We start from the raw sequence: 12,330 nt of genomic DNA, 5'->3' as shown, positions 1-12,330 counted from the left end.
TTTGCGGTACGCGGGCCTCTCACCGCTGCGGCCTCTCCCATTGCAGAGCACAGGCTCCGGACGCGCAGGCTCAGCGGCCATGGCTCAGGGGCCCAGCCGCTCCGCGGCACGTGGGATCCTCCCGGACCGGGGCACAAACCCGCATCCCCCACATTGGCAGGCGGCCTCCCAACCACTGCACCACCAGGGAAGCCCTAGATTTCTGTTTTTATGTTAGGCATCATTCGGAGGAAGAACAAGCATCTGTAGCATTTTGATGAGGGAAACAAAACCAAGTAACATCCCTCATATTAATAGAATATCCCCTTTTGTTTGTTTGTTTGTTTTTTGGCTGCTGGATCTTTCCCAACCAGGGATTGGACCCGGGCCCCCTGCAGTGGAAGCACAGAGTCTTAACCACTGGACTGCCAGGGAAGTCCCAGAATATCCCCTTTTGTTAACAGAACGATTGAGAAGCACTATAGAGTTAATCAGCTATTTTTTCCACGATATTAATTTTTGTATATTTTTTCATCTATATCTTTCATTGTTTTTGGTGGAGGCCACAAATAGAAGTTTTACGTGTGTGCACACACATATACAGATACACGTACAGATGTATTTATAAACTAAACCTTCAGTGAGATTTTCCCTGAAAATGTCCAATTGACGTGAGTTATATTCATTTGAATTAAGACAAGTGTAGTTGAGCAAAATGAATTGGTGATGTTTTCTAAATTGACAAATTTAGACTAGTGTCTAGCAAACAGTAAGAGCCCGACAAATGTCAGCTCTTATTATTAATTTATAGAATGCCCTCCTTTTTTTAACTAAGAGGAAGGCACTTATCTTGGTGCTTTTTTTTTGGCCATGCCGCACAGCTTGCAGGATCTTAGTTTCTTGGCAGTAAAGCGTGGAGTCCTAAGCACTGGACTGCCAGGGAATTCCCCCTTGGTGCTTTATATTCGTTATCTCATCTAAATATCTCAACTGTGCGAAGTGGCTATCACTATTTACACAGGAGGAGGAGGAAATAAGCTCAGAGAGGTTGTTTGCTTTGTGTCAAACATCAGTGGAGGACATGGGATTTGAATTCATATCTTCTAAAATCTAAGCCTCTAAAAATGTTCTCTGTTTTATAGAATCTGCTTAATTAAATTTATTTGGGGGAATTAAAAATTAAACATTTGCTTCAAGAATTTTATAAAATATACAGAATTCCAACTCACTACAGGGCAAATAAAAGCTATATATAAATTTTCAGTACACTATTGTAGTCAGCATCAGTAAGCATGATTTTATACATTGAGCTTTTATGCAGTCCCAGTCACTTTATTTATTTATTTATTATTTTTTAGCTGTGCCACGTGGCACACAGGATCTTAGTTACCTGACCAGGGATCGAACCCCGGCCCCCTGCAGTGGAAGCCTGGAGTCCTAATGACTGGACCGCCAGGGAAGTCCCAAGTCCCAGTCACTTTAGTGTTTTAAAATTCCTTTATGTGCTACAACTTTTTAATATTCAGTTTATAAATTTTTTCCTCAAATTAGGCATAATTGTGATAGGAATAATGTTCAAGCATTTGCAATGAATGCAGCAGTAGGCTGTATACTTAAATATATACATCTAAAATTCTTTTTAAAAATTTTTTAAAATTTATTTTTATTGTTTTGGACTGCCAGGGAATTCCCCTAAAATTCTTCTACATTTATAAAATTGTATCTCTGTGTGTTTGTGTATCTAGAAGCAATGGAAAAACAAATATGCTGTAAATGAAAGTCAGAGGCCACCAGATCGTTCCAAAATGACTATGAGAGACTTCATATATTACCTGCCAAATAACAATCCAATGACGTAAGTAAACTTTATTTCTATTTTACTTTTCTTTGAGTATATAATGATTTAAGTAAGTATCACTTTTAAAGTACAGTTTCATGTTTTCCAACAACATGTTGACAAAATTTATAGCACATATGATATCCTTTGGATAAGAATTTTATAACAAAGATTAGTGCTATTTCGGACTTCCCTGTGGCTCAGTGGTTAAGAATCTGCCTGCCAATGCAGGGGACACGGGTTTGATCCCTGGTCCAGGAAGATCCCACATGCCGCGGAGCAGCTAAGCCCGTGTGCCACAAATGAGCCTGCGCCCCAGAGCCCGTGAGCCTGTGCATCAGAGCCCGCGAGCCAGAACTACTGAAGCCCGTGTGCCTAGAGCCCGTGCTCCGCAACAAGAGAAGCCACTGCAGTGAGTAGCCCGTGCACTGCAATGAAGAGTAGCCCCCGCTTGCCGCAACTAGAAAAAGCCCACACACAGCAATGAAGACCCAATACAGCCAAAAAAACTAAAAAAACAAATTAGTGCTATTTCAAGTAACTGTTTTCTTGGGATGGTAAAGATGCCCTTTACCTCTGAGATTAAAAAATAATTTCTTTTGTTATATTACCGAGATGCAGTAAAACCAACTAAACAACTTTTCTCTAATCAAGTTTGCCATTTACATTTCTTACATACTATAAGGTGATCTAAAGGGGTGATCTTATTTTTATATCCTACCTCCTCATTAAATACAGTGGCATTTCATTAACAAATCCTCCAAGGACAAAGCTTCTTTAATCAAAGTTAGCCTGGGGAGGCAGAGAGTTTATAATAAATCTCCTCACTGTGTTGTTGATGGTGTAGCAGGTGGATGTAGGAGTAATGGCATATTTTCAGTGTAGTCTTTTTCAGGCTCAGTACATCTTTGGCTTAGTTAAGAGAAGAGCCAGAAACCTAGGTTTTGAATTGTTTGACATCTAGGAGTTGGAAACAAGCCACTTAGGTTGTTTCATGCCTTCACTGAGGAATTAGAGGGAAGAGTGTTCCCTACTTAGGGCCTAACAAATTATTTATATTGATGACAAAAGTTTTTGACTGAAAAATGGAGTGTTGGACCACACCATCATTAATGGTAGTGTTATGGTATATCATAAAAAAATTGCAAGTTAAAATTATTTGCTTCTTCCTCAGATAGAATTGACAAAATGTAAATTACTTATTTATTAAAAGGTATGTTTTGATTTGTGTTTAATAGTTCTTCACTGGAACAAGAAAAGAAAACTGAAAAATCATTGACACCAGTCCAGACAAGAGAGTAAGCATCTCATCTGTTTTGAATATATTCTGCTATGGGTAAATTTTTTAAAAAAATGAAATCAGGGCTTCCCTGGTGGCGCAGTGGTTGAGGGTCCACCTGCCGATGCAGGGGACGCGGGTTCGTGCCCTGGTCCGGGAGGATCCCACATGCCACGGAGTGGCTGGACCCGTGAGCCATGGCCGCTGAGCCTGCACGTCCGGAGCCTGTGCTCTGCAACAGGAGAGGCGACAGCAGTGAGAGGCCCGCATACCACAAAAAAAAAAAAAAAAAAAATCAAATAATGCTTCCTGTTTTAGTTAAATTACATGTGGTAGGAATTTTTAAATGGAATCACAAGAATAAAAGTTACTGCTTGATTTAAGTCAACATGAAAGCCTCACACTCCTTGTATATTACATGTATAAATAGTTATGATTTTAAATTAAAGCGTTTAGAATTAAAAAGGTTTTGGTTTCAGAATAATAATATTCACATGGTACAAAATTCAAAAGGAACAAAAGCGTACTGAGAAGTTTTCCAACTTTGTTTTTCTGCCGTCTAGTCCGTCTTCCTGGAGGCCACAAATGTTACCACATTTTTAACGTATCTTTCTAATTCTAGTCTATGTCTATCCAAGCAAACATATAGTTTTTTTCTATTTCCTTCTTTTTCTTTCCTTTCTCCTTTCCCCTTCCTTTTCTTTTTTTAAAGCATTTTGTATACACTGTCCTTCAGTAGGTATAGTTTTTGTTTGTTTGTTTGTTTTCAGTAGGTATAGTTTTGATGCCAGTTAGAGAGTCTCTTTTTGTGTACAAGCCTTCACTGTCATACATTAGTTTATTCCTAAGAAATCCCTCCAAGAGACCTCCTAGGAAGTTATTGTAGACTTGTAATTTCCAGGTAGGGAATTGTGGAAAATTAGCAGAAACATTGGGACTTTCTGGTTGTTACTTCAAGTAACAATCATTAAGTAATGATTACTCTTTTTTTTTTTTTTTTTTTTGCCATACCGTGTGGCTTGCCGGATCTTAGTTCCCCAATCAGGGATTGAACCCGGGCCACGGCAGTGAAAGTGCCAAGTCCTAACCACTGGACTGCCAGGAAATTCCCTGTAATGATTACTCTTTCTTAGAATCCACATTGTTTTAAAGCAGAACTCACAAGCTTCAGAAATAGGTTATGTTTTTACAGATTTATAGGTTATGTTTCTTTCAATAAGAGCTTAAGGAGATAATGTAATTGAATGGAAAGTATATGGAGTTTGGAGTCATTATTTGGAAAACTGTGTTTGGCTTCTTGGTCTGTTCTTACTGTTGTGTAATCTAGAGCAAAAGTAATTTATCTTCTCTAAGTTTCAAATGGGCATGAAAAACTAACTCCCAAGGGTTGTTCTGAAGAGGTAATAACATGATCTGGAAACTAATGCTGTAAGGGTTATTTTTGTTAATTCCATACTATCTGGATGGTTTACTCTTATACACTATTGAGATAGAAAAGATGAGCATTTATTTCTCTTTAATAGAGTAAAATAAAGACTCCTATTAAATGCTACTAGATAAAATTTGAGAAAATCTTATAACCATGGCCTTAACAACACATAGTATTTTCAATTAGGTTATAGGGAAAGTGGGAAATAGCTAGAAGGTTGAAAGTGCAGTAATTTGTTTTAGAAGTTCATAATGTTCAGGGAATATTTCTCATAGCTGTATGAATTAACCTACCTTTACATTTGGTAGGCAAGAAGGTAAGAGTACTCCTGATGGTGAAGCTAATGAAGAAATAGAAGAGGAGATGGATGATGGGCCATTGCTGGTTCCTCGAGTAAAAGTGGCAGAAGATGGTTCTATTATTTTGGATGAAGAAAGGTAAGTTAAAAAAGAGAGAGAGAGATAGATTGTGGTTTTATGAGAACAAACGAGCTTTGTCTAATGAGAGACATTGAGTTTCTGTATTTGTCACTGTCACTTAGACTCTAATGTTTATGTTTGCATAATGGATGTTACAAATATAAAGATGGGTTACATTCATTTATAAATTTCAGAAATTTTTATAATGCTGTCCTTTATATGAGAAGATGGTACTGCTGACCTGCCACCCACTAACCTACTACCACTGTTTTACTAATTTTACTGGTAATTGAGATGAGCTATTGAACTAATCACATGATGTCCTCCACTGAGAATATATTTTGAAGATTGACTCAGCCTTGATGTCAATATTCAAGCTATGCATTATTAACTAATACCATATTCTGGTGTGTGGTGTTAACTATTGAAAATACAATGAAACATAGGTTTAACATATTTTATGATTTTTAATTGACTTTCTGGCTTAATTTCTTAGTTATAACATTAAATTTCTCAAATTTGGCATTGTGGAATTTAGTTGTCTTTCCAATGTGTTTGTTTTTGTTTTTTGTTTTTCCAATGTGTGTTTTGAAAAAAAGAAGATAAGGGACTTCCCTGGTGGACCAGCGGTTAAGACTCCATGCTCCCAGTGCAGGGGGCCTGGGTTCGATCCCTGGTCAGGGAACTAGATCCTGCATGCCGCAACTAAAAGATTCTTGCGTGCCACCACTAAAGATCCCACTCGAGGGTACGAAGATCCGTGTGCTGCAACTAAGACCTGGTGCAGCCAAATAAATAAATATTTTAATTTATAAATTTATTTATTTGTTTTTGGCTGTGTTGGGTCTTCGTTGCTGCACACAGGCTTTCTCTAGTTGTGGTGAGCGGGGGCCGCTCCCTGCTGCAGTGCGTGGGCCTCTCACCATGGTGGCTTCTCTCGTTGCAGAGCATGGGCTCTAGGTGTGCGGACTCTAGGCGTGCGGGCTTCAGTAGTTGTGGCCCGTAGGCTCAGTAGTTGTGGCTTATGGGCTCTAGAGCACAGGCTCAGTAGTTGTGGTGCACGGGCCTAGTTGCTCTGCAGCATGCGGGATCCTCCTGGACCAGGGATCAAACCTGTGTCCCCTGCATTGGCAGGCGGACTCTCAACCACTGTGCCACAAGGGAAGCCCCTAAATAAATATTTTAAAAAATAAAAAAAGAAGTTAAATTAGTAAGGAAATAAAAAAGAGGGATGGAAAGTCTTCTGACAGTTTTATTAGTAATAAATTGTTTTATACTATGTAAATTCTATGATAAATGTAAATGTAATGCTATTAATGATAATTGTTTTTGCATATTGTTTCCACTATTTGGTGATGATGATTTTATTGGTAATTAAATTCTTAAAAGCATATTTAATTGCTTTGTGTGCAGGAATATAAAATGTAAATATAAAATGCTTATATTTCACAGTATCCCCTGTTGGGTATTGCATGATGAGATAATATATATTAACTATAGGAGACATGCAGAAGTCAGTAAAAAATAATTATTTAGGTGGCCTAAAGATATTTTATAAATTTTATATTGCTGTTAAGGATTTTGAAAAAAAGTTGACATTTCTTTTTGCTTCCTAGAGTGAAAATCTGCAGATTCTTGGAAAATATGCATACTTCAAATGTATATTATACTTTTGATATGATTTTACCATGGTAAATTTCAAAATATAGCTATTAAAATCTCACTTACTGTTTGTTTCCTTACTTGTTTTTCAGTTTAACTGTAGAAGTTTTAAGGACCAAAGGCCCCTGTGTTGTTGAGGAAAATGACCCCATATTTGAGCGTGGTTCTACAACTACATACTCCAGCTTTAGGAAAAACTATTACTCTAAACCATGGTCAAATAAAGGTAACTGATTTTCATTTTAAATTGTGTAGATTATTTATTGGAAATAAGGTGAATTATTTTCTCGGTTTCTGAATTAAACCAGGTCTCCCCTAAGTAAAAAAAAAAAAAAAAAGCAAACTAGCAAATTTTTTTCTCTAGCTAATTTTATTGGCACCTTTCCCCTGCCCCCCCACGATGGGACTATACCTCTGACTTTATCTTAGAAATCTTTTGAGGAGTTAGCATTATGGTCATTTTGGCTGGAATATTCTTTGTCAAATCCCTGTACAACAAATACCATTTTAATGAAAAATGAACAATATTTTTAATGCTCCTAATAATGTTCTACCTCAGTATTGTGTAACACAGTCTTTAATGATAAAAAGTACACAGTTAGAAAAGTATATATTACCTATTGCAAGCTGTTGCTTAGTACTTACTTTTATTATAAAAATAATACAGTTTATTTTGGGAAAAAATTCAGGCACAACAGAATAATACAGAGTGAAAAGAAAGATTCCCTTCTTTGACTTCCCCAATCCTGTTCTCTTGAGGTTACTTCTATTAGCAGTTTCTTGTGTATTTTTCTAGCTACTTTCTTTCACATACTACTTAGAACATCTTAGTTGCCTACATAGCAGCAGTATTATACTGGTTATGACTGACAGTTTTCTTCAAGGCACTTGATACCAGATAGGCAGAATGTCTTTTTAAAAATTCCAGCTGCTTTGGTTTGAACATGCAAATTTTTAAACCATGTTTCTATATAAAAGTTTAAAGAAGGTGTTCATAAATCCATGAGGTTCCTTGCAGTAAAATTGAGATACGTCTATGTACGTGTATGTAGATTGTATATGTAGATTGTATATGATAAAAGATTTACTGGACTTTAATAAAAAACTTAAGTACTGTCAAATTTATTTTTAACTCAAAATATATACTTAGGTAAGATTTTTTTCCTCTGAAATATTTAGAAGATTATTCTCAGTCTTTCTAAATCTTTTACTTTTACAGAAACAGATATGTTTTTCTTAGCCATCAGCATGGTAGGAACTGACTTTTCTATGATTGGACAGCTTTTTCCTCACAGAGCAAGGATAGAAATTAAGGTAAAGTAAACCCATTATGTTTGTTGATCGAAAAGAGACTAAAAATTACTATTTTTTTAACCTTTGGTTGAAATCTCAGTCCATCCTTTTTCACTACTGTGTTTTTGGTACATCTGTCCTTCTTTATAGCTCAAAAAGTAATGTAGTATTTCTCAATTCTAAAATGAGTACAGGGCTTCCCCGGTGGCGCAGTGGTTAAGAATCCGCCTGCCAATGCAAGGGACACAGGTTCGAGCCCTGGCCTGGGAAGATCCCACATGCCGTGGAGCAAGTAAGCCCGTGTGCCACAACTACTGAGCCTGCTCTCTAGAGCCCGCAAGCCACAACTATTGAGCACACGTGCCACAACTACTGAATCCTGCCTGCCTAGAGCCTGTGCTCCACAACAAGAGAAGCCACTGCAATGAGAAACCCGTGCACCGCAACAAAGAGTAGCCCCTGCTCACCACAACTAGAGAAAGCCGGCGCGCAGCAACGAAGACCCAACACAACCAAAAATAAAAGAAACAAATAAATAGATAAATTTTTAAAAATAATAAAATAAAATGAATACAATCTCTTTAACCTCAGTATTATATTTTCTTATTTATATCTTCCTATTTCTAAAATGGATTTGAGGGAGTACCAATAAAGCCAGTGAAACTAAGATAAAAGAAGAGTTACGTAATGAAAAGGGGAGATAAATATACCAGAACTTTTGGGTTAAGGGTAGATTTTGAACACAAAATATATCTCTGAATTTCCTAGGAAGAGAACATGCTGAGTTATATAGTTCTCAATATCTGGTCTAACCGTTGCTTTCCTAGGCCACCTTAACCCTGGGGGCAACCAGTGATACTGTTTTTCTTTTTTCCAGTGATACTATTAACAACAGCAATGATGTTAATCCATTACTGCTTTAATATGCCTAAAAGAATGATCTTTCTCTATCTTATAGTTCCTTTTGCTGAGAAACTTCATTACAAGTTTCCTGGGTTGGAGTGCATTTGAGTGCATACCATGTTGCTCTAGTGCATTTCTAATTCATAGTGAGATTTTTATCTAACCATGGGCTTTTTCTTTCATTAATTAAAGGGACCATTAAGAAAGATTTTTTTTTTTCTTGAACTAGACTAGGCATGGACTGATTTACTGGGAACCAATGTACAGTGTAATAGTCATTCTATTTTTGCAAAAGATGAGGGATTTTTTATGTTCCTTTTCAAATGTTGATCTCTGATATAAGGAGAACAGAATGTTAAAGTTCTGTGAAGGCTAGAAGTTGATCGTATAGGGGAGCCCTCAGATGTGACTAATGATAAGTTTGTCAGTAGACTATTTCTTTTAGAAGCAGTTTAGACTCTTCCATTAAAAGTTTAGTGTGATCCCAGCAGGTCTTTGGGCAAAGTATAGAAAAGTAAAAATGGACTAGTGAATTACATCGATTTTCAATTAAAAAAAAATTTTATTTATTCATTTTATCTTTGGCTGTGTTGGGTCTTCATTGCTATGCATGGGCTTTCTCTAGTTACGGTGAGTGGGGGCTAGTCTTCGTTGCGGTGCGCAGGCTTCTCATTGCGGTGGCTTATCGTTGTGGAGCACGGGCTCTAGGTGCGCGGGCTTCAGTAGTTGTGGCACATGGGCTCAGTAGTTGTGGCTCATGGGCTTAGTTGCTCTGTGGCATGTGGGATCTTCCCGGACCAGGGCTCGAACCCATGTCCTGCATTGGCAGGCGGATCCTTAACCACTGTGCCACCAGGGAAGTCCTTGATTTTCAAATTTTGAACCAACCTTGTATTCCTGTGATAAATCCCAATTAGTCATACTGTATTCTTTTTATATGTTGCTGATTTTTGTTATATTTTCTTGAGGATTTTTTGCATCTTTGTTAATGAGAGTATTGGTTCATAATTTTCTTTTAGTGTCTTTGTGTTTTTGGTACCAAGGTTATGGTGGTCATAGAAAATGAGTTGGAAAGTGTTCCCTCTTGTTATCTGAGAAAATTTGTTTTAAGATTAGTATTATTCCTGCTTTTAATGTTTGATAGAATTTACCAGTGAAACCATCTGGGCCTATGGTTTCCTTTGGAGGAAGGGTTTTGATTATAAATGCAATTTCTTTAATACATATAGGGGTATTTATAGTTTCAGTTTCTTCTTGTGTCAGTTTAGATGCTAAGTTGTTGAATTTATAGGCATAAAAATTTCATACTATTCACTTACCATTTTAATGTTTGTAGGATTTATAGTGATATATCTCATTGATTAATGATTTTTCTTTCTCTTTTCTTTTTCCTTGTCTTGCTAAAGGTTTTTGACTTCCAAAAGTCTTTTAATGAGCCAGCTTTTAGCTATGTTAAGTTTTCAATTGTTTGTGTGTTTTCATTGGTTTTTATAAAGCTCTTTAGCATTTCTTTCCTTCTTCAGGCATACCTCGTTTTATTGCATGTCACAGATACTGCGTTTTTTTTTACAAATTGAAGGTTTGTGGCAAACCATCTGCATTGTCAGATGATGGTTAGCATTTTTTAACAATAAAATATTTTTTAATTAAGTATATACATTGGTTTTTTTTAGACATAATGCTATTGTACACTTAATAGACGACTTCACTGTAATGTAAATGTAACTCTTGTGTGCACTGGGAAACCAAAAAAAACAAAAAAACAAAAACCTGTGTGACTTACTTTATTGCGATATTCACTTTATTGCAGTGGTCTGGAACTGAACCTGCAATATCCTCAAGGTATGCCTGTATTTACTTTGGGTTTAATTTTCTCTGTTTTTTTCTAGCTTCCTTAGATGAAAACTTAGAACATAGATTTTAAACCCTTCTTTTTTAATGTAGACATTTAAAGCTATACATTTTCATCTAAGCTGTAAATGTATCCCATAATATTGATAACACTGTTTTCATTATCATTCTGTTAAAAATATTTTCTAGTTGCCCTTATGATTTCTTTTTTTTTTTAAATTTTAATTAATTAATTAATTAATTTTTGGCTGCATTGGGTCTTTGTTGCTGCGTGTGGGCTTTCTCGAGTTGTGTCGAGTGGGAGCTACTCTTCGTTGCGGTGCACCTGCTTCTCATTGCGGTGGCTTCTCTTGTTGCAGGGCATGGGGTCCAGGCACATGGGCTCAGCAGTTGTGGCACATGGGCTTAGTTGCTCCACGGCATGTGGGATCTTCCCAGACCAGGGCTTGAACCCGTGTCTCCTGCATTGGCAGGTGGATTCTTAACCACTGAGCCACCAGGGAAGTCCTTCCCTTGTGATTTCTTCCTTGACATGTCAATTGTTTAGACATGTGTTTAATTTCCAACATTGGGACATTTCTAAATATCTTACTGTTACTGTTTTCTTTGACATTCTGAATGTCAAAGGACATAATCTGTAAGATTTCAAGCTTTTTAAAATTTGTTGAGATTTATTTTAAAACCTGTCATACTTGGGGCACTTCTTTGGCGGTCCAGTGGTTAAGATTCTGCACTTCCATTGCAGGGGGTGTGGGTTCGATCCCTGGTCGGGTTATAAGATCCCATGTGATGCACCGCATGGCCAAAAAAAATAAGTAAATAAAGCCTATCATACTCTCACCTTGGTCAGTGTGCACTTGAAATGAATGTATGTTCTGCAGTTGTTGGGTGTGGGGTCATCTAGTTCTGTCAGTTACTGAGAGAAGAGTTGACACATCTAACCACAATTACAGATTTGTATTTCTCTCTTTAGATTGTTCCATTTTTTTTCCTTTCCTTTTCTTTTTTGGCACAGATCATTTATTTTTATTTTTTAAATTCAAGTATAGTTGATTTACAATGCTGTGCCAATCTTTGCTGTACAGCAGTGACTCAGTTGTACACATAGAGACATTCTTTTTTAATATTCTTTTCCATTATGGTTTATTATCACAGGATATTGAATATAGATCCCTGTGCTATACAGTAGGACCTTGTTTATCCATTCTAAATGTAATAGTTTGCATCTACCAACCCCAGACTCCTAGTCCATCCCTCTCCCTACCCTCCAACCCCCCAGGCAACCACAAGTCTGTTCTCTATGTTTATGAGTCTGTTTCTGTTTTGTAGATAGGTTCATTGTATCTACAGGAAATGTTCATTGTATTTTTATGTTGCCCCTGATAAAAATAAAACAAAATGTCTGTTTTACATTTCTGTTAATAACTTAGTTCATTTATGTTTAATGTGATAATTGATATGGCTGTGTTTAAGTCTATCATCTCACTATTTCTCATTCATTCCATCTATTTTTTACTCATCTTTTCCTGCTTTATTTGGGGGTTAATCAAATTTTTTTAGTATTTTATTTCTGTTGTACCTTTTTACTCTTTACATAATATCCTCTTAGAAGAAGAATTCTATTTACCTTCCATCCTTCATTCTATTACATGTTTTACTTCTACTTATAAACCCCACT

General features: G+C 36.7%; 1 protein-coding gene across 1 annotated transcript in view; it reads left to right on the top strand.

Annotated features, from left to right (window-relative positions):
- Nucleotides 1-12,330, top strand: part of BDP1 (BDP1 general transcription factor IIIB subunit) — an 85,137-nt gene that overhangs the window by 3,414 nt on the left and 69,393 nt on the right. Inside the window, exons 3-7 of the mRNA XM_007457116.1 lie at nucleotides 1,725-1,834; nucleotides 3,055-3,114; nucleotides 4,833-4,961; nucleotides 6,698-6,831; nucleotides 7,825-7,919. Coding sequence (XP_007457178.1) covers nucleotides 1,725-1,834; nucleotides 3,055-3,114; nucleotides 4,833-4,961; nucleotides 6,698-6,831; nucleotides 7,825-7,919 — 528 coding nt within the window. The remainder of the gene's footprint in view (nucleotides 1-1,724; nucleotides 1,835-3,054; nucleotides 3,115-4,832; nucleotides 4,962-6,697; nucleotides 6,832-7,824; nucleotides 7,920-12,330) is intronic.

Source organism: Lipotes vexillifer, unplaced genomic scaffold, assembly GCF_000442215.2.
Source record: "Lipotes vexillifer unplaced genomic scaffold, Lipotes_vexillifer_v1.1 scaffold241, whole genome shotgun sequence".
NCBI classification, from domain to species: Eukaryota; Metazoa; Chordata; class Mammalia; order Artiodactyla; family Lipotidae; genus Lipotes; species Lipotes vexillifer.
This window is presented reverse-complemented; position numbering and strand designations above follow the sequence as displayed.